Source organism: Barbus barbus, assembly GCF_936440315.1.
Source record: "Barbus barbus genome assembly, chromosome: 48".
Lineage (NCBI taxonomy): Eukaryota > Metazoa > Chordata > Actinopteri > Cypriniformes > Cyprinidae > Barbus > Barbus barbus.
The window spans coordinates 9,140,732-9,163,773 of NC_136726.1; the positions used below are offsets into that span (position 1 = coordinate 9,140,732).

Sequence of the window (23,042 nt, forward strand, 5' to 3'; positions counted from 1 at the left end):
TGAATTTTCTCAGAACTGCGGGAAACAAAGTCGGAATTGTGAGATAAAACTCACAATTACCTTTTTTTTTAAATTCCGTATCTATATTGGCCTTCCATAGAATATGGCGATCTTGTGAAGCTGATATTCATATAACCTTCCCTTCTTTCAGCTGAAAGGCAAATGAAAGAAAAGTATCAGAAATTATTACTTATTTTTTGTTGCCAAATTACTTGGCCAAATGACATAAATCAGTGATTTTAGACTATTCATGCAATAAAACCAGCTAATCTCATAAATCAAACAGAAGCTAGCAGATTCCCTAAACTGGAGTTCTTCCCACTGACATATTTTCTTAAACCTATACTTACCCAAATAGCCCCAGCAGTTTGTGTCGTACCACAGAGGGTGCTTGGATAATGTTCACGGGCTTCGTTAATTACAGAAACAATCTGTAACAGCAGTGAAACATTTCAGAGGAATTTGATTAAACTGCCGTTTGTCCATGTTCTCTAGCCTGGAGGACCATTGTTAATCTGGCTGTAATGTGGCACTTTCAATTCCAGCATGGCTGTCCAATCACTTACATAATCCCCTGACATGAGCCCACTGGCTTGCGTCATTTGGTCACTGACAGCTGTCAACACACAACCACATTAGCAGCCTTCTACACACACAGTGCAGCCCAATTGCCACATTTAAAGGTGCAGTTTGTAATATTTGCACCACTAGTGGTCCAAAACAGAATTGCAAAAATAGTCTGACTGTTCAAACAGGTAGCAGCATCCCAAACTCATGCCTTTGTTTGAGTCAAATTTGCAGTGAGCTCACTCAAACAAACGGATTTATTTAGTTTGGTGTTGCCAATAGTGTAAAAATTATACTTAGATTTTTACACGTTTGGTAGAATATGCGTACCGTGTGCGCAATGTAAATTTTGGCATTAGCATAGATTTTTTGAACTGTGCATATTCTTTACGCTGCTCCTTGAGTTTGTCCACAAGGTGGTAGCACTGTTCTGTTGTTTCACAGTCAAAAAAGTTGACGCCACATTGACGAGTGCTTGTGTGAGGAGGTTTAGAGAGACACACAACTCTAATTTAAACAAGTACAAAGACATTATTATCTGTAATAAGTTCTGGAAAGGAATTGCGCAAACATTTGACAAGGACAAAACTTTGAATACTTTGAAAGGCTGTGCATTCCGCTGTATGCACATGCTTAGTGTCCGCGCCAGATTTTAAGTATATTTTGGGTTTTAGTTGTACCTCAAGTGCTGTCAGCAGAAATCAACATATTCAATGAAAATGAAAGACTTTTGGTTGTTTTTTCGCTGCTAGTCACTGTGAACACTGCTTTAGGCCTTCATGGTATTGATTTCATTCATTAGTGAACAATTCTCAATCTATTTGACAGTGGAAACACTAATAGATTTGCTCAAAAAGTGTTGGCTATAAACGACTGTTTGCTGTACTAGTGTAATGGGTTAAGCTCTCAGCTTTATGAGTATGTGTCCTTATAGCATAAGCGGATCATCCTAATCCCACCAGGTTATGTCAACAATCCAACAATTCAGCGAGATTTTAACCCAGAACGGGAATAACTAGAGGCATTTTGTGCTGATTTGCATGCAGTAGGAAATGCGTTGTTAGCGCTTTGGCCCATCGCTAGTCGCTAGCTTGATTTTCAGCACTCCAGTCAAATAATATCACCAATGCCTGTGTGCAGAGACAGAGATCATGATGTTTTTATACTGCTGAACAGAAAAAAAAGCCATATCATTTTGTATGCACAGACAGAAAGGAGCACTCTGGAGAAGTTAGCTTTCAACCCTCCCCCACTAGCCGACTCCTGGAATCCTCCATTAGCAAGTGAACATTCCTGAATATTTCACACGCCTTCAATATATTGTGTCAACATCACACTTTTCGTCTCACTCTCAGAACGAAGCTCCTCAGGTACAAATGAGGCGAGAGCACTTTTAAGAAGCGCTCAGCACGGAGAATGAGTGCCTTTGTGATGCTGATGTCAGCGCTAATGCGCTAAAGAATACAGAGCAACTGTGACAGTTAGCGCTGAGGCGTTAGCTGCGTTATGGTGAAATGATTATTGTCTCTACTTTTTGATGAGAAACCTTTTGCTGCTGTTTCCATTTTTTGTGGCTTTATTTGAGTAGAAAGACTTAAATTAACTTCAGCAGAGGAAAATAAGGCACAGTCGCAGTTTCGTTTCCTTTACGAAAATTAACCATGGTTTTGTGACAAATAAAACCAAAAAACTATGGTTTATATAGTTAAACCATATTAAATTAACCATGGTTTAACCATGGTATTTGTAGTAAAACTTTGGCTTTACGAATGGTAAAAGTTTTACGAATGGCCGAAAAACATGGTTACTACACTTTTACTATAATAAAACCATGCTCATTTTTGTAAGGATTAGCAAAATAAAAAAAACTCAATTTCGTAATTTGCGATTAATTTCTAAAATTCATTCAATTTGATAATATCATTTAGTTTTTGAGCTACTAACGTATGAATACACATACTTAGCCTAGCATAGCTTAGCCTGTAACTTAGCAAGGGCTATTAAACATGAAAAGTATCTGTATTCAAATTTGTTTTCTACTGTAATCTGTCATTTTTAACATTGTTAGTTGTATGCTAAACTGATTCAAATGCAGTAGCCTAGCTAAAATATGGGACAAACTCCATCCTAAATGGATTTTATGTAGAATACAGCTCTTTTTTCCTTAAAAAATATCAGATGATCGTATGCATCCTTAAATACGAGACACATTATTGCTGTGTTTTGCAGTTGCGGCATAGCGTGGCTAAGCAGTCTCAGAGAGACGGACTGTCATGGCTGATGGTGTGCTATGTAATTTGGCCTCAGTCTGAATTTATGTGCATGAACTACGTGCCGTACCAATTAAAATGGCCATTTGGTGAGCAAGTGACAAGTGTGTTTGATGTTAGCAGAAACTGAGGGGCTTCTGTTAGCAAGGGCAGGGGCTTTTCTCCCATGAGGTCTGATTTGAGGGCTGTAAAGGGCAAGGCAGAGACGGGTCTGATTGAGATTGGGACGCAGAATGAGAGAGAGGGATGGAGGGCGATAGACTGAGAGAAAGATAGCATTAGCAGAGAGAGGGGACAGCAAAGTGGCACGTCACTCCTCCTCAGGGCTCTGTCTCGCTGTCAGCTCTGACTCAGTGACCTTGAAGTGGGCTCCAGGAAGTCACAACAGAGAGGACTGAACTAACAAGCTGCATCAGATTTGCTCTTTTCCTCCACGCATTTCAACGTAGGCGCTATGGGAGTCATTTAGTGCATGGTTTGATCTTTAACATTACCGTGGCCCTGCGCCCTTTTACTGTGTGCTTTCGTTTGCATAACTCTGTGTGCGTCTGTGGTGTCTTTGATGTAGCCCGTAGGCTGAGACCATCTTGACCAGCAGTGGTGTATGGCATGAACGCAATCTGATATGCAGTATCTGTCCACTTCTTGCCTGACTTTATAACCTATGCGGTGTATCTATTTGAGATCAAATGTCTATTATTATTATTATTATAATTTTTTTTTATTACAGTTATAGTATACTTTAAAAAGTGTTAATGTATTTATATAAGAAAAATGTGTAATAATAATACTAACTTTTATTATTAATATTGTGACTAATGACATTTTGTGCAAATAAACACATTGTGAACTCTTTAGAAAGCATATTGTGATTATTATTATTAGTAGTAGTAGTATTAAGTTACCGTATGCTTACAAAAGGGTTAATGTATTTATAAGAGAAAACTGTGTAATAGCCTAATAATAATAACTATAATATTGTGACTAATTAACTTTTTTGTAAATAAATACACTGTGAACTCAGCAAATGATTGTTATTATTATTATTATTATATTTCAGAGTTTGCTCTCTAAAGGGTTAACAGTGTATTTACATGAGAATGTTGTGTAATAATAATAATAATAAGTATATAATTAACAGCACATTGCGATTATTTAATCATTCTGATAATATTTGTTATTCAGTCACCGTATGCTTTCTGAAAGGTTAACAATATAGTTATATGAGAAAATTATAATAAAACTTTAGCATTTTTAGCAAGTAAATATATAGAAATATAAAGTGTGTGTGTATATATATATATATATATACACACACACACACACACACATACACACACTTGGGAAAAAATAATAGGAAGTATTATTACATATATATATATATATATATATATATATATATGTGTGTATATATGTATGTGAATATGTATATGTGTTTTACCGCAATGCGCAATGATAGTGACCAAAAAAGCTACGATTTTTTCGTGGTAGCATGTCCTAAAATATATAGTAATACCATAGTATTTTTTCTCTAGAGGTTATTCAGTTATCTAATGTTGGCAAATACCATCCTGTAAACATGTGGAACTGTTCGAGCAACTGAATATCTCACAGTGTGTGTTATTAGGCGAGTGTGTTTGTACTGGAGCTGGATGAATTACTCCCCGTCCTAATCTTGCTGTGAGGATTTTTTTCAGCAGAACAATTTTGGTTTAGCGCTCTCCGTAGACAAAGGAAGCTCCGATCCAGCACGGCAACCCGCAGTGTGAGCCAGGCAGGAGACAAAGAGCTTTGTGAGCGTTTCATGTGGAGGCCTGGCGAGAAGGAGAGTCGAGCGAGAATTGGCGCTAGGCAGACCAAAACCTGAGTGCCCAGCGCAACGTTATGCCCTCTTCACTTCCCGCATCGTCGACTGATGTGGCACGAGCTTCGTCAGCAAGTGTACCTGCTTCTCTCCGGCTAAAATGAAGGGCCCTCTGAGCAGCGCTTAGGGAGGGAGTCAGATAGGAGCGTGGCGGCTGGCCCCGCAGGCTCGAACCCGCAGCCTGCTAGTCTGTGATGCCAGCAGTGTGGAGGCGCAAGCCACTTCAGCCTTTAGGGCAGGCTGGGATTACGAGCCTGGGATAAACGGTACTCGCAGCACTAGACTGCCACCTACTGGCAGGGGCCTGGTACTGCAGCTTCTCTCCTGGACTTCAACCACAGCCAGCCTTAATTACAGCATGCTTCAGTTGTTGTGAGTGCATGTCAGAACAAATTATGTAAGTAATGAGGCTGAAAATGCTAAAGGAGTAGGAACACACTGGCGCGCTAATGCTCATGCCGAGAGAACACAAAAACAAACAACAGAGTGCACTGGCCGCATTTTTTCATTTTTTTTTCTTTCAGAAAAGAAATAATTATAGTTTCAAATAATGATAAAATAACATAATCGGTAATATGAATTAGCAATTCTGACAATTCCAGTGAACAAGCTCTCTTGAGGTTACAACAAATTATATCAATGACCGCCATGCCGCCCAACTTGAAATGCATGCTGTTGTGCTGTTTGCAGGCATGTTGACTGAACCAACGGTGTACTGTCTGTCAGCATTCAAGGTTAGTGGATCATTTGAGAGATAGAACAAGAGAGAGAGATCCTTGGCCTCGCCATTGGGACGTTGACATTATCCAGATGACACAACGGTAGCTCGAAGGCAGATGATGAAATGGGCCGCTGCAGATACGTCGCTCAGTGGTGGCAAATTTGATGCGTGCAAATTAATTCCATACGATTGGATTTATAGGGTTCACTAAAATATTATCGAGCCACAGTATTTTGGCTGGAGGTAGGCAAGTAGCTGCGGGGAACTCTGGCTTGGGATCTAAGAGAACTAGAGGGAGCAGTTTCTGTCAAGTAGAAATAAAATGCTTAGGCTACATTAAACAGTGACTGTTCAGCTGTAATCCGGCTAAATATAGAGTGAAGCTCTTGCGTGGTAAGGTCTATTTTGCAATGGCCAGAGGTTTGGTTCAGGTCCTTTGATGTGTTTATATTGCCGTGGCCTTTGCTTTGAGATGCCTGACTTTTATCAAGTAGTCTTTTAAGCAACTCACTCAAGGTTTTATCTGTCTGAAGGAATAGTTCACTTTTAAATAGGAGTTCTGTCATCTTTTATTCCATCATGTTGTTCCAAACCTGTATAACTTACTTTTCCTCGTGGAACACAAAATGAGATGTTTTGAAGAATGTTCATGCTGCTCTTTTCCATACAATGCAAGTGAATGGGTACTATGGGCTATCAAGCTCCTAAAAAGCTCCATAAAACTGGCTATATTCTAACTTCTCTGAAGTTATGGGGTAGATTAGTCATAAGAATAAATTTTCTGCTGCAGCTCTGAAATCTCATTAACATTCATGTATATTTAGATATGGTGTGTCAAATCATGTCACGCTAGAGTTGACATTAATAATGCCCAATGGTAGGGGTTCTTGAGTCTCAAAACCAATCATGACTGCCAAATTGTTAATATGCAAATATATGAATCTCATTAATGATGTTTGAGAGTTTCAGTAAATAACTTATGTCAAGTTACTTTGGATGAAAGCGTTTGTTAAATGCATAAATGTAAACTTAAGATATGATAACAAAAACTTTCATATGATTTCATAAGATTTGGAATGTAGCACTTACACTACTTTTAGATACTTTTATTTATTTATGTGTGGAGCTTGACAGCTCACCATTCACTTTCATTGTATGAAAAAGAGCAACGTGAACATTCTGCTAATCATCTCATTTTGTGTTCTACAAAAAAATGGAAGTCACATTGGTTGACAAGAGGGTGAGTAAATGATGGGGTAAATACCCTTTTAAATGTATTAAACTTTAAAGCTCTAAAGATGTGGTGTTTTTCCTCAACAAACACTCAAGCCTTCTTATTACCATCTTCTCTTTGTGTCAGTGCTAGGCCTCTTGGACTCTGCGTCTCATGGTGGTAAAACTGTCTACTTGGTTTTAGCGGTTTTTAAATGGAACGGGCAGCTTTAAACTGATATTCCAGTGGTGGAAAGGTCCAGTCATGTGGTAAAGAGTTGGGTTTGTCCCGACAATGCTGCCCAAAGGCTCTGCAGGGAACAGTGGCACTTTACTACGATCGCATTTGTTTCTAAATCACAGGCTGACATCACGTTTTCTGTGCTTTTTGAGGGTTTTCTGTTTAAAGTCAGGATGGCCTCCTCCAAACACACCGCAGCCGAGGGTGGCAGGAACGTGATGTGTTTGAAGCTCGGTGCCGTTTCATGTCGCAACATGCAGCCGTGGAGGAGGTGTCTGGTGACAGTGAAAAATCCTGACAGTATCTTCTCTCTTTTCTTTCTCCGCAGCTCAAATCGAAATAATTCCCTGCAAGATCTGTGGAGACAAATCATCAGGCATCCATTATGGCGTGATAACGTGTGAGGGCTGCAAGGTAAGAAGCTAAACAACCCTGTCAGCGCGTGTGTGACAAAGAAAAAGCGGGAAAAGCCAACAAATGAGACATTCTGGAAAATAACAGAGAAGTTTCTTTCGGATTATTGTCTTTCTAAGGAAGAAAAATGTGCTATTGTGCTTACAGGACTTCGGAATTCACACGCCACAGTGTTAATAACTCGCATTGTCAGGTTGAAATGTTGCTAAAAACGTCACAATTACAATACAACGACAATATAATCCCTGTGTCTTGTTTTTCTTTACCTTCTGCTGCACTTTTTTTTTTATAAAACCATCAAAAAAGGAAGCGCTTTGGATCACAGTACGTCGTTAGCAGTTTTGCAAACACGTCCTCCCCCCGTTCGTTCCCGCCGAAGCTCCTCTTTTCGTGCATTTTTCAAACATGCCGTCCACTCAGCAGAGAGGAATTTTGTGCTTATTGTGGATTCCTGTTTGCTGCCTGTCACCGGAGCGACTCGTTAGCATTCCGCAAGCAGGCTCGGCAGAAACGAACGTGCGGACGAGGCTCCTGAACGGCGTGTTTTTTGTTTTCCCGCACAATAGACAGACTCTCTGCTCAGCATCTCCCTCTGTCACTCACTCGGTGGCAGAAACGTGCAACCCTGAAGAATAAACTGCTGAAATGTATCTTTAATGGTTACTAATTACTCGAGGCACAGAGACATTTAATGATATGTGCGAGCACACCGCTCCGGCCCATAAATCATAGCATTATTAAGGAGCGCTGCTTGTCACCGGCAGTCCTACCCCGCTTTCATAATGGCTGCCATTAGAAAGCAACTTGGCAGCTGTCAGCTGTTTTCTAGTAATTAAACAGCCAATGAGCAACTAATTAAGACATATGTGTATGGAGCTGTGGAGTGGGGTGTGTTAATGACGAGCTGGAATCAATTCATTAAGTCAAAGGGATGAGAAATCAACTCAACGTGGGCGCTCACTCCTTCCCTCCTCGCTGCATCCACCGGGTTCAGGCTCTGTTGTTCAACATTAATAAGCTCGCACAAACTCGCCATTATTTACTACCTTTCTCGCCCGCCATGGAACTAGCCATGCCAATCATTAATGAGGAAAAATACTCGTTCCAAACTGCTTTTTATAGTCACCTTGCTGAAATGTGTTGTTCAGACGTATTTTGACTAAAGATAAATGCGTCTATATGATAGAGACAAGCGTTTGTAGAGTTGCCACCATCTGTTCAGCAGTTTTTTGTGAAATATGCGTTTGTAAGATAGAGACATGTCCATCCGTTTGAGGTTAATTCAGCAGTGTTAGTATAGTTAACTAAAACTTAAAATAAAACTTTTAAGATTGGTCTCTGACCATCATGGCCTCCTAATCATCCCCTTACACTGATTGGCTTCATCACTCTGTCTCCTCTCCACCAGTAAGCTGGTGTGTGGTGGGCGTTCTGGCGCACTATGGCTGCCGTCGCATCATCCAGGTGGATGCTGCACACTGGTGGTGGACGAGGAGACACCACCCCTCACAATGTAGAGCGCTTTGAGTGCTTAGAAAAGCAGAAAAGCGCTATATAAATGTAATGAATTATTATTTATTATTTAAAGTTACTTGAAATAAATGTCAACTGAAATAAAATGTATAAAAAAACTAGTAACACTTTAGAATAAGGAACACTTATTCACTATTAACTACAACTTTTCCCTCAATAAATTCCTAATTTGCTGCTTATTAATAGTTAGTAAGGTAGTTAAGTTTAGGTATTGGGTAGGATTAGGGATGTAGAATAACCTCATGTAGAATAAGGCATTAATATGTGCTTAATTAGCACTAATACATGGCTAATATTCTAGTAATATGCATGCTAATAAGCAACTACTTAAGAGACCCTAAAATAAAGTTTTACCAAAAACTTATTTTAATCCAGTTCGTTCCTAAGAAAACATTTCTCATTTTCATTTAGTTTAACATTATGTAACTAAAATTACATTAAATTACTAAAGAACTAAAATAAATAAAATAAAATATATATAATAAATATAAAAAATGAATAAATAATGACAACCCCCCCCCCCCCCAAAAAAAAAAACTAATTACACAATTTTATTTAAAATTGAAATAAAAACAGAAATTAAAAACGAATTAAACCTATTAATAAAAACTATAATTGTATCTCAGTGATACTAAAATAAAACTGCAGTTCAGTTAATTTTCTAACATAAATACATGGCTTACAAAAATTATGTTTGGTTCAATATTGCAAGAATAATTTGTGACATCTTAGAGGCAAAAGTTAAATATTTTTAATATTTAAAAAATATAAATACACTATAAATGCTATAATATAACAAATTTATATTTATATTATTCTTCTTATTATTAACAATATTGTTTTTTTCCCACATTTAAATATACATTCCTAAAAATAAAATATATTTTTATATAAATATATTATATATAAAATTTAATTAGTGGCTTGACTGGGCCAGCAGAAAATAAAAATTCCTTACGGTTGAGTCATGAATGGGTTAACTAACCTTCTCTCTGTCCGTCTCTCGGGCCTGTAGGGGTTCTTCAGGAGGAGTCAGCAGAGCAATGCGGCGTACTCATGCCCGCGTCAGAAGAACTGCCTGATTGACCGCACCAGCCGGAACCGCTGCCAGCACTGCAGGCTGCAGAAGTGTCTGGCCGTGGGCATGTCACGTGACGGTAAGTCCGTGTCCAGTACAGCAGGAACCAGAGGGAGAACAGAGTCTCCACAGATACAGACCATCAAATGCATGCAAAATACCAAATAGATCAGCATGTAATGTGAACGTGCAACCTGTCAGCGAGTGTTTTTCCAGCTACGGTTTAAGAAAACTTTGAGTGCAATGAATAGAGTTAATATCATGGAAAAAAACATTTCAACCAAAACTGTCTAAAAGTACAATGCAAGCATCACAGGATGCATTTGTGAATGTATCTGGAATCAGTGTAATGGAATATGTCCTTTTCTACTTTTATTCACTACTTACCTTTGTCCCCAGTCTTGCCATGTCATATAAGTTAAAGTACCTGTTCTGTAGTCGGCACCCATTACTCATTAATTTTTCACCTAAGTTGTGACAAGATGAATTTAAGAGGCAGTTGTGGTTCTGGACTGCGGGGCATGCTCACTCAGGGTGGAGAATCTGACAGCAAGTAGCTTTTATTAAATGAGCATCATTAAAACAGGCTCATTAAAGCCAATGCAGGTGAGTAGCATTAACGGGAGCACAGGTGAGCGTATGTTTCTGTGTGTGTGTGTGTGTGTGTAGAGGCCCCCTGCTGGGCCTCCGGCTGGGCTGTGTGACTATGGCCCGTGACAGGAGGATGAAATCAGGCCAGGTCTTCCGAGTCTACCGGGCTGCTCTCTCACTCACAACCAGGACAGGCAAGGTGACTTCTGACTTCACTCCGACTGAAGCTCACCAGTCCCCATCTGCCTTCCTTACACGGAGACCTAGACGCAGAGCAACCCAAACACACATGTCTGAGACGACGTTGGGCCTCCACTCAGACTCATTCATATGCCTCAAATTCAGAGCTTATCCTGTACCTCTTTTAAAAGTCTCACTCGTCTCGTCGTTTCTTGTCTTGTCTCTGCCTTGCATGTCTTGTCTCATCTCCTTTCCACTGTTCTACTCTCATCTCGTGCAGTTTGCTCACATCTCTTTTTATTTCTCTCTTCATGTCTCATCTTGTCTCCTCTTTATTCTCTTCTCCTTTGTCTCTTTACCTCAGGTCTCTTTTTGTTTCCTCTCCTCTAATTTTGCCTTTTTTTTCCTTTTTTTATATCATTTTGTTGCCTCCTGCTTAATGTCATTTCTCATTTCCAACTCTTCTCACTCATCAAATCTTATGTTGTCTCCTTTCTCATTGTCTCAGTTCTTCTAATTTCTCCACTTCTTTCTTCAAATCTCACTTTGTCTCCTTGCCTCTTACTTTGTTCCTGGTTTCTCTCCTTGTCTCATTTTTTCAAATCTAATTTTCTCCTCTTCTCATGTTTCGTCGTCTCCTCTGTCTTCAAATCTCGTCTTGTCTCTTCTTCACAAGTCAGGCCTCGTTGTCTTATTTGCTCTCCTCTTCTAATGTCTCAACAGTCTTGCCATGTTGTCTCTTTTCTTTGCCACATCTTATCTCATCTCCTCTACTGTCCAAAGCTCTCCTCACATTTTGTCTTGTCTCCTCATGTCTCATCTGGTCTCCTCGCAAGTCTCACATGTCCTCTAGTTTTTCTCTCATCTCCTCTTTTCAAATCGCAGCTTCAAGTCTCCTCTCACTTTCTCTCATTTCCTCTCTTTTGATCTTCCCTTGTTTCATTCCCTTTCTTTACATCCTTAATTTTTCTTCTCTCCTCACGTTGTTGTCTCTCCTCCTTCGTTTTATCTAGTCTTCTCTGCTCTGGTCTCCTCTCGTCTCCAACAGTCAAAACCCCTTTATCCCCTTCATTCTCCACTAAACTCTCCAGTGCGTTTATCTCTTTTTCCATCCATCAGTAGATCAGCTTGTCCTCTGCCACACAGCCTTCCTTTTTATGAACACTTGATCTCCACTTATATCTGATCCGCACTGTATCTCATCCTCAGCTTCCTGTTCTTCTAACACTCTTCCAGTTCAAAGACAGGCTGAAGCTGTAGCAGCTCTTTCTTTCTAAGCTAAACAGACTCTCTGCCACTTCCTCCAGGTGTTCCTTTTTGTGAGTGCCTGTAAATTGATGATTCATGCTAGTCAGGTCTTCTGTTCTTGGATCATTTTGGCAAGTAGACAGCAGGAGAAAGCTAATGATATTACCAAGTAGAGCTTTTTTTTTACCCAATACACCGCTAATACCCTTTGAGAGACATTAAAACCTGCTCCCGGGAGTTAGTTGTACTCTTCATGCCACTATACTAAGCTTCCCTTTAAAGGCCAGAGTCTTAAGGGAAAACAGATTGTGCCTTTTGTTGTTTCTTCAGTAACAATAGCTATGGAGTGAAGTCATCTTATGCAAGGATTGTTTTGGTGTGATGGTTAGTAACCAGAAGGTTGCTGGTTTGATCAACATAAACAGTGAGCTACAGTATGCGCCACCACCATTGTCCCAAAGACCTACGTTGCACCAAAGGGATTGTCCTTGTAATACGCACATTCAGTAGTCGATTTTAAAGGATTAGTTCACCCAAAAATTGAAATTTTGTCATTAATTACTCACCCTCATGTCGTTTCAAACCCGTAAGACCTTCGTTCATCTTCGGAACACAAATTAAGATATTCATGACGGAATCTGAGAGCTCTCTGAGCCTCCATAGACAGCAAGGATATTACCACGATCAAGGCACAGAAACGCAATAAGTACATCAGTAAAATAGTCCATGTGACATCAGTGGTTCAACCGTAATTTTACGAAGTTACGAGAATACTTTTTGTGCACAAAGAAAACAATAATAACATAGTTTATTCAGCAATTCTTCTCTCTGAGTTACCATCTTCTGGCATTTTGTAGAGTATCCCATGAATGTAATCAACGTAATCAGCATTGTTTACGTTCAGTAGACAGTGCGCGCATGTGCTTAATAAACTATGTTATTATTTTTTTCTCGTAGCTTCATAAAATTACGATTTAACCCATGATGTCACCTGGACTATTTTAACGATGTCCTTGCTACGTTTCTGTGTGTTGATCATAATATCCTTGCTGTCTATGGAGGGTCAGAGAGCTCTCGGATTCCATCAAAAATATCTTAATTTGTTGGAACGACATGAGGGTGAGTAATTCATGAGATAATTTTTGGGTGAACTATCCCTTTAACTCAGCACACTCTCAAGGCAGTTTGTAACTATTGTACGTTTTGATGAATTGATGACTAGTTTGCATGAATTCCAACTGTCTCATTTGACCATTTTTGTATGATCTGCTTATACCCCACTGGTGGCTAGTTTTAGGGGAGGACCTTCATGCTTACTACTTTTCTAAAAAAAACAATACATTTCCATACAAATTCATACAAAATTGCCACTTCGTTAAACAAGATAGGGTTGGTCCACCACCCTTTTCTGAATGCATTTGATTATATTTAAGGAAGAAGTCACAATTTAAGAGAGATTTCTGTACTTATTGCACCGTCTTTGCCCCCTACAGCGGTGAAGTTTGGCCGGATGTCAAAGAAACAGCGGGACAGCCTCTATGCGGAAGTGCAGAAACACCGGCTCCAGCAGCAACAGCGGGACCACCAGCAGCAGCCCGGTGAGGCCGAACCCCTCACCCCAACCTACGGTCTCTCCACCAATGGCCTGACCGAGCTCCACGATGACCTGAGCGGCTACATGAACGGCCACACGCCCGACGGCACCAAGCCCGACTCGGGCGTCAGCAGCTTCTACCTTGACATCCAACCCTCACCCGACCAGTCCGGCCTGGACATCAACGGCATCAAGCCAGAGCCCATCTGCGACTTCACCCCGGGCTCGGGTTTCTTCCCCTACTGTTCCTTCACCAATGGGGAGACATCCCCCACCGTTTCCATGGCTGAGTTGGGTAAGTGATAATTCTGGAGAATGGCAAAGTGGATTCTGGGTAGGGGATGGTACTAGGGGGAAGAACCCAACCGTGGGGCAAACGTCGCTAAAGGTGTCTTAAAATAGCATTAGGTTGGAGACTCATCTCAAAGACTCATTAAAAGAACCTCTTTTTTCTAATTAGTTTCCATTAATTAGGGCCAATCAGGATCCAGCAGGGCACGCACCAAGGGAAATCATTTTTTTTAGCTTCCCCTCCTGCTCTGGGACTCCTTTTAACAGATGTGTTTTCAACATGATTGAATTTTTATACTGTTTTTTTTTTTTTTTCTTTCTCTCGTCACCATTTGCTCGTTCTTGCTGAAAGCAAATATGACCTTTGTTCCTGTGAATTTACACACACTCTTCACTTTTATACTTGAAGTACAGCCCTATTTTCCTCTTGCACATGAACACAGATGGTCAACAGGCTTCTAAATTGACTTTAAATCACTAACCACTACAGTGTAGCTCTTTGATTGGAGAAGTAAATAAAACACTTCATCTTTTGAAAGATCCTTTCCCTCAGAATTTCTGTAAGCATATATGAATCCGCCAGTAGGAAGAACCACTTTATAATGCTAATGGAGAACAAATGCCATCCCATACCACATGTATGTGTGTGTTGTGTGTGTGTATGTATATATAGTACGGCTCAATATATCTGTACGTTACGTGCAGTCAGGCGCGACAAAGGTGTTTTGAAGGTATGTTGCGTTGTGTTTCAGAACATCTGGCCCAGAACATTTCCAAGTCCCACATGGAGACGTGTCAGTACCTGAGAGAAGAACTTCAGCAGATGACCTGGCAGGCGTTCCTTCAGGAGGAGGTGGAGAGCTACCAGAGCAAGGTAAACACACATTCTTCAAGAGCCACATGTGGTTGTTCAGAAGCTTTAGGTAGGGATGTTTGCAATTTAATTGAATGTAAATGTTAACTTGCAGGGACACTAATGAGGTGATGCTTTTGGGATTGAAAATGTTCTGGCTGGTTGCATTAAGATGGACAGTCATTTAATTGGCTAATTTAGAGTACTGTGTTTTCTTAAAATATGTCAGTTTGAATAGGTTAGCCAATAATAAATGTATTAAATGTACAGTATCAAATCCGTTTATCTCTAAGGGTCAGTGAGAGGGTATAAAATGGTCATGTAAAACTGAATTATGACTAATTTTGGTGCAAGAAGCCTTGACTAAAATCATGTCTACATAAACTGCTACAAAAGAATATGGGCGCTTTTTGAAACTGTTTGTGTCTTTTGTTTCTCCTCAGCCCAGGGAAGTCATGTGGCAGTTGTGTGCCATAAAAATCACAGAGGCCATTCAGTATGTGGTGGAGTTTGCCAAGCGCATCGACGGCTTCATGGAGCTCTGTCAGAATGATCAGATAGTGCTTCTCAAAGCAGGTAAAGTGTGTGTTCACATCACCATCATTCAATCCCAGCTTAGTTTACAGGGCGTAAACACAAATACTTTTGCTGCTATGCTTGTGGCTACGTGTAGAATAGCACACTACTGGCAGTATTTGTACTGTGCACAGTATGCATTGGCCAAGATTTCCAGTATACTATGGAAGCACTTTTCCACCAAAGGAATAAAAAATGTAATTGCAACTTTTTTTTCTTAAAATTCTGAATCAATTTTTTTTTTCATATAATTCTGAGTTTATATCTCACAATTCAGACTTTGTTTCTTAGAATTGCGAGATAAAAACAGAATTGTTTATATCTCCGTTTTCTTCTCACAGTTCTGAGTTCATATCTGGCAATACAGATTTTGTTTTCTTTCAGAATTGCAAGAAACAAAGTCTGAAAGGTGAGATTAAAAGACGCAATTACCTTTTTATTTATTTAATATTCAATGGTGGAAACAGGCTTCTATAGTACACAACTAGTTATCCCACAATGCAATACATTCACCTTGATCTCTCTTTTTTGGTGTGATGAATGATGAATGAAGGTAACATTTTCCTGAAAAGTGTTAAGGCATTTTTACATTTAAACAGTTTAGAATACTACTTTTTGAAGTATTTATTATTGCATACTTTACACTTTTTTACATACTGTTTAAAATAATATACTGCACAGTAAGCAATATGCAAGTATTCAATTCCAAACACAGCCGATGTCACACAGCAGGAGGTGCCCTGCTTCAGTATCTCTTGTGTATACAGGAAAACTGTATCGGGACGATCTGTCAGCTCTTTGAAAAATAAGGCACTATTGAGATGATATCCACTGCTGCACACTATCTTCTCACAAATAATGGGCCAAAGTGCTTCATCACACTCATACGGTACCCCATCCCCATTATGATCCCAACAGCTTTCAGTGTTTCTGTTTGTTCCAGGCCCGACCAAAATTATTAACAAAATACTGAATGAGCGCTCTGTCCTAACATGACATTTTAAACCACCGGCATCTTTCTAAAGCTACATAATGGCTTCTATTACGTGGCTTTTATCCTCTAAGCCTGTGCTCACCAAAGCCTTCCGCTGTAGAATTACTGCTTCTACTCACAATAACAGCAACACACTACTCCTGAGTCACACACACACACACACACACACAGCTCTGCTCGAAAACATCAGATGATTGGTGACTTAATAAAGCTGTGTTTTATGATACTGCTCCTTGTTATGATGTGAACACATTGCTTATGGCCAGAAACATACTTCAAGCAAGAATGCAAATACTGACCTTAAATAACAAACCTAGCATCAAATATCTGTATCATTAATCACATAGCTAACTATAAACATTGATGTCAGTGCCAGTAGCCTTGTGGGCAGAACGCCGACATGTAGCGCCATTGCACTTCAGGTGTCCCAAGTTCGAGTCCCATCTCGTGGACCTTTCCCAATCCCACCCCCCCTCTCTCTCTCCCACTTCGCTTCTTGTCTAACTACTGTCCTAACAAAATAAAGATATAAAACGGCACAAAAAAAAAAAAGTTGACACCTTAGCTAATTTCAGTTAACTTACTGAGCAAGATTCTCTTCAAATGTTGCTCCACCATTTCAGTAATGATTATACAGTAAAAATGAGAATGAATTGTAGAAGTAGACTATTTATGTTAATTCTCACTATTGCGCCCCTTGTGGCAGTTCTGAGAATGCAACATGTAAAAACTGTGAAAAAAATGCAGTCAGAAGCATTTATCTTCACATATTTCTGTAGTGTATTGGTTTTTAGCACATCTCATTATGAAACACACTGCTTATGAACAAAAGCATTCTTCAAGTAAATATGCAAATACAAACTTTACATAAACTGCAACAATGTCTCTGCCAATAAACCATATGTGTTGCTAACTATAAACATTAGCTTCGCTTAGTTAGATAACTTACTGAGCAAGATTCTCATCAAATTGCTGTTCCGCCATCACAATAATCGACCTGAATGAGGAAACTTATTGTAGAAAAACCCTTGCACCCCTTGTGGCAGTGCTAAGAAAGCAACATGCATAAACTCTAAGCATTTGCCTTTACATATTCCTCCAGAATTTTGTTTTTAAATTCACATTTTGTTTCTTTCTCATCTATGTGTAGGCTCTTTGGAGGTGGTGTTCATCAGAATGTGCCGTGCCTTCGACCCTCAGAACAACACAGTCTATTTTGACGGAAAGTATGCCGGGCCTGATGTCTTTAAGTCATTAGGTGAGTTACGAAACCCGACTGGACTTGGTATGTGAAGTGGAAAATCTGTGTTTGGGATATCAAATGTGAGTGTTCTGCCTATGTGTGTCCTTTTTGTTCGAAATGACATTCACACATAGCAACAGCATTCAAATGTGGGCAGAACCCAACCAATTTGCCTAACTGCAAGTAACGTCAAAATTGTTTTGTACACACACCTGTGTGCAGGATCCAAAACCTGCCACCGCAGATAAATAAAACTATACTATTTAAAACATTATAATAATTATTTCTATATAATTCATTGTGTCAATAATTATACACTAAACTAATTAACTATATTTTATATAACATTTAAATAAATATTGTAAATACAAATAGGTAAAATGAATGTATGAAAAGCATTTTTTAAATTAAATAAAATTGCAATTTTACTCACATTTGGCACTTGAGTGTTAATTTTGGACCCTGTGTGTACGCAAGCAAATAAAGCCCACCAGGTTGGCACCAGCTTCTCATATCCGCCACACCTGGAGTTAAACTTTCCTCGCTGAGGATGCTGCTAGGATTGGAATAGCATGGCTGAAGCTGCTGCGTATAGTGGGCGTCTGGAACTGCATAAGCAAGATTGAGTGTCTACCAAGAGTGTTTTGTCAAACCCGCCATCCACGCGGCTGTAGCCTGGGCGTAGAATTTTTCTAGAGTAAGCAAATAGCATTTATGTTTGAATGCCGTGACATTAGTGAAATCTCTTCTTTGGCGTTAATGCACTCACATTGGAAACCTTTTGGGGCTGAAAGCTGTCCAAATGCCAAAACAAACAGAAATTTGAGAAATCGAGACATAAAGATGTCAGCCTGCAAGACAACATTCGGTCATAACACACACGGACGTCCTCAGCTTGAAAAACGACCACGATATCTTATTCCTGTCGTGTCTGTAGTGCATTTAATAAGCCTGCATGTGTTCACTAAGCTTAAACCAGTAGCTCTGAAACTAGTATGAAAACTAAAACTGTGGCGTAGTGCCCCCAGGTGGTACTCAACACACTCTGGATGTTTTATTTAAATTATTTAGAATTGTTCAATGTTTAATTTCCAATTTCTGATTTATTTATGAGTCTTATATAGATTTGTGTATCTAAAACTCACATTATTACTTAATAGGCACAGTGTTCAACAATGTTTTCAAGCTGCAATCAATATAAACAGACAGGAAAATCATCTAAAGTATATTTATTATTTATGTGTTTGATGCAGAATGCAACATTTGCATATTAATTCATGCAAATACAGTGCAATCCTTTGTAAATATTACTACTGTGGTGTTTGTGTGTTTTAGCTTTAGTCTGATTCTTCCACAAAATATGGAAATGTGTGCACAGGTGGTATTCAACACAACTTATTTCAATTATTTGTCATTTTTAATGCCTAATTTGTACTATTTATAAGTCTATATAGATTTAACAATGTCAACAAAAATGTAACAAGTTTTCAAGCTGCGATTGATATAAAAGGTGATATATAATTATTATAATTTATATATATATAAAATATATAAATTTTTCTAATTAAGTCATTTTAAATAGTATATTGTTAAATATATTTAAATATTTAATATAATGTTATAATATGCATTACTTGTGCAAAATGTGTATATTTATTCAAATACAGTGTATTTTACCTTTTGTGTGATTCTTCTAGAAAATATGGAAATACATCAACAAATGGTATTCGACATAACTTGGGACATTTTATTTAAATTATTTGCCATTAATAATTAATTTCTAGAATTCTACAAGTCTAAAATAGATTTGTGCAGCTAAGACCAACATCACTTAATGAATGTTATATTAAATAGTTTTTGGAGTTTTCAAGCTGTGATTGATGGAAAAAGCCAGATTTAATTTTATTTTATCGACACTTTCTTCCTCTCTGTCTCCACGGTGACAGGTTGCGACGACTTGATCAGCTCTGTCTTCGAGTTTGGGAAAAACTTGTGTTCTATGCACCTCCCTGAAGACGAGATCGCCCTGTTCTCTGCCTTCGTGTTGATGTCTGCAGGTGAGCCGGGCTCTGTGTTAAAGCATACCCATAAATTACCCACAATCCCTTGTTTACTTTCAAAATTATTTGTGGTGTTGGGACAGCTCAGATCTTATATGTGAAAGTGAATCATCCTCGTGCCCATGTGTGTGTTTAGATCGATCCTGGCTCCAGGAGAAGGTGAAGGTGGAGAAACTCCAGCAGAAGATCCAGCTAGCCCTCCAACATGTTCTACAGAAGAACCACAGAGAGGACGGCATACTGACAAAGGTACACACATTAGGAACAGGATATGATGTCGTTAGATGTATCATCTGCACTGTAAAAAAAGAAAACTTGAGAAAACTCACAAATCTGCTGAAGCTGGTTGCCTTAAAATTTTAAGTTAGCTCAACTTTTTTTTTTTACAGTATGTAATCTTCTGTTCTTATATATTATATTATTTTATGTACTCCTATGTATTTCTATATTGCTTTATTCAAATAACGGTGTTAAATATTGTAAATAAGAAATGTTAATTCATATTAATGTGGTATTATACCTAAAGATTTTTTTCTAAATCAGATGAATATGTTGTCATTATACCAAAGCAAATTATTAAATTATTTATTAGAGACAATATTTACTTTGTTTACAGTTTTACAGATAGATAAATCTGTCAAGTATTACAGTAAAATTAGATGTATAAATCCAAAAAATAAATAAATGAATAAACAGGTTTGTTTTGTTTTTATCTATTTCTGTTAAAAACTAGGGCTGCAAATAGAATAAATGATTAATAATTAAGTTAGTGTTGTTTTAGCATTATTTATATACTATTATAGAATTTATTTATATTTTTAATTACTGTAGCTTGTATATTTATATATCCAGGTTTCTTTTTAATTTTAGTTTCATCATACTTAGTTTTTTTGTTTTTTTTTTCTATTTAGCTTTATTTTATTTTTATTCAATTTTAGTAATTTTAATACTTCAACTTACTATACTTCAGTTACTTGCCAAGTCAACATTTTTATTTTTTGTTTAGGTTTTTCATCTAATATTTTTATTTACTGCATATTTATATAAATACTTTTTTTTCTTGTAATTTTTCTCCAGAACCCTGGTTTAAATAATTTGAATGATAGAACCAGGGACATTTATTAAGAAAGTAAACAGAGTCAATTTGAATTTCATGTATGACTTCATCCACAAAGCTGTATTTGGTCTGGCGGCCGAAAGATTAGCTAATGTCATGTGAAAAACCTGGGACCATCTGTGTTGTGTCTGCGGATTAGAGGGTCTGCCTTTTGACCCAGTAACACAGGGTCCTTTCCACTAAATTAAAATATCTCTCTCTTTCTCTCTCTCTCTCTCTCTCTCTCTCTCTTTCTGCAGTTGATATGCAAAGTCTCCACGCTGCGAGCCCTGTGCAGCCGGCATACAGAAAAGCTGACGGCGTTCAAAGCAATATACCCAGACATTGTCCGCGCCCACTTCCCCCCCTTGTACAAGGAGTTGTTCGGATCAGACTTTGAGCAGTCCATGCCCATTGATGGGTAGCGCTTCCCTGCGCCCACCCCACCCAGGGGAATTCACACCGTGGGGAATGTCAAGCATAAATCTGAGACACTTTAGCAGTGCCCTGCACATACACACACCTGGACGGACGACACACTGCACACACACTTTTCCCCTTTTTTTCGTTGTGATTATTTTTGTCGTGGGAGAGGAGGTAATGGACTGGGTTTGACTCTAGCGGTTTATTTTTTGGGTTTGTTCCCTCCTTTTACTGACACAGGTGGGACTCGGAGCCCAGGGGAGAGGATGAGAAGATGAAGACACTTGTTTTTCCCAAACGCTCCCTCGCTCTCTTTCTCTCTCTGGCTGAACCTGAAGAGTCCACATGTTCGTTTTCACGAACAGTCCCATGGCAATTTGTCACGATCAGCATAAATTGTTTTGACTCGTTTCCAAAACGGAAAAACGATTCCCAGAGAGCATTCGTCTGGAATCCAGCGGAAGAGGAACACACAAGCCCTTTTCAAGCCAAGAACATGAAATAAAAAGTGGCGATCAAAAAGTCGATTATCCGAACTGTTCCAGCAGTTGTTGTAGCACCAAAAAAAGTCTACGTAGAAAAATACGTGGTTAGTTTCTTTCTCCCTGTGCACTTGGATTTTTTTTTTTCTTTTTTGGGATGTCAAACCAGCACCGAATGAAGAAGAATACAAAGTGAGGGAGAAAGAGAGGTACGGAGAAGGAGTGTGATGTGGAGTCAACACAAAACAGCACCTTTCTACGGACAATCGAGAAAAAAAAAAAAAAAAAGGAACAACGTAGAATTCTGGTAATTCTAGTCACGATTACTTTTAGCCGTCAGAGACTCCATCTACCATAGTTGCTTAGTGATATCGTTTAAGGCCATCTGCTATTAAGTCCCTTTCCGGAATGGTGTTAACGTAACGTAACGGTCTGACCACCAACATCGATGCAATGCAAGGGTCCATTCCACCTGTTTTCTAACGTGTTACAGGGTATACGATCATAAGTACAAACTATATGGAAAAAAATAATGTTTATAGAATCTATTTTAAATAACATGTATGATATTAGTAGCTAGACTATTCTTAATTGTGAAAAATTGATAAGGCACTTTTATTTGCACCTTTCTTTAATTTAAGACTTGTATATTTACCTAGTGATGTGTTGCATGTATAAATACCACGGTTATGGAGAACGAGTGCTGGAAACCCTAACGCTGCTGAGGGTGGGTGCGTGTCTGCGTGCGTGTTTGTGTATTTATTTGCGCGTGGCGGAGGTTGGTGCTGGGTAAAGGCGGATCACGTGATTTGGGGGGGGGGGGGGGGGGGGGTGTAGCAAACAGTCATCGTCTGCCACCATTATGAAACCCTGAGCACACCGGGTCTAAAGGGCTGTTGAATGCAAACAGACCCTTTTCCACACACGTCACATATGCTAGTGGCATAAGGAAAGTAAAATCACATGAACGTGTGGAGGAAGCAGATCTGGTTTCTTGAACAGCTGATCTTCCTTAAACTGACTCTCATGAGGGTCTTTACCCAGCAACAACACTCGTCGGAAACGTAAGAGTGGAAAAAAAAGACGAAAAGAGAAATATTCAAAGCCTTGTCTGGTTGAAATCCTCTATTTTTGTAACATTTTACAGTGCTTATGAAGCCTATGAAAGAAAAAGGGAAAGAACGAAGGATGATATAGCACTTAATCTTGCAATAATTAGAATCAGTGTGTTTTTTATTAATTTTTTTGTCTTTTTCAAAGAACAACACAATGGTAGTAATAGTGCTATTTTTTGGAATACCTAACTGTTGTGTGTTGCGCGTGTTTGTACGTCTCTTGAATGTGCCATATTGGTCTTTCCTGCTTTTTTGAGTCTGAAAAAAATTTGTTGTATTGTAACATTCCAGTAAAACTATGTTGTGGCGTTTAGAAAATCCCAATATAATCCAAAAAAAAAAAAAAAAAGAAATTACAGATCACATCTATGACCTGCTAACTGACATTTTGAGAAA

General features: G+C 38.8%; 1 protein-coding gene across 2 annotated transcripts in view; it reads left to right on the forward strand.

Moving 5' to 3' along the window:
• The window catches only part of roraa (RAR-related orphan receptor A, paralog a), a 303,658-nt gene extending 280,680 nt beyond the window's left edge, over positions 1-22,978 (forward strand). The window contains exons 3-11 of one of the 2 annotated variants that reach the window (XM_079412252.1): positions 7,204-7,289; positions 9,838-9,979; positions 13,413-13,808; positions 14,557-14,678; positions 15,101-15,233; positions 17,378-17,485; positions 19,417-19,527; positions 19,667-19,779; positions 20,887-21,802. In XM_079412252.1, coding sequence (XP_079268378.1) covers positions 7,204-7,289; positions 9,838-9,979; positions 13,413-13,808; positions 14,557-14,678; positions 15,101-15,233; positions 17,378-17,485; positions 19,417-19,527; positions 19,667-19,779; positions 20,887-21,051 — 1,376 coding nt within the window. In that variant the 3' untranslated portion in view covers positions 21,052-21,802. Of the gene's footprint in view, positions 1-7,203; positions 7,290-9,837; positions 9,980-13,412; positions 13,809-14,556; positions 14,679-15,100; positions 15,234-17,377; positions 17,486-19,416; positions 19,528-19,666; positions 19,780-20,886 lie in introns of both variants that reach the window. The other variant, XM_079412253.1, reaches the window with a different exon arrangement.
• The last annotated feature ends 64 nt before the right edge of the window (positions 22,979-23,042 follow it).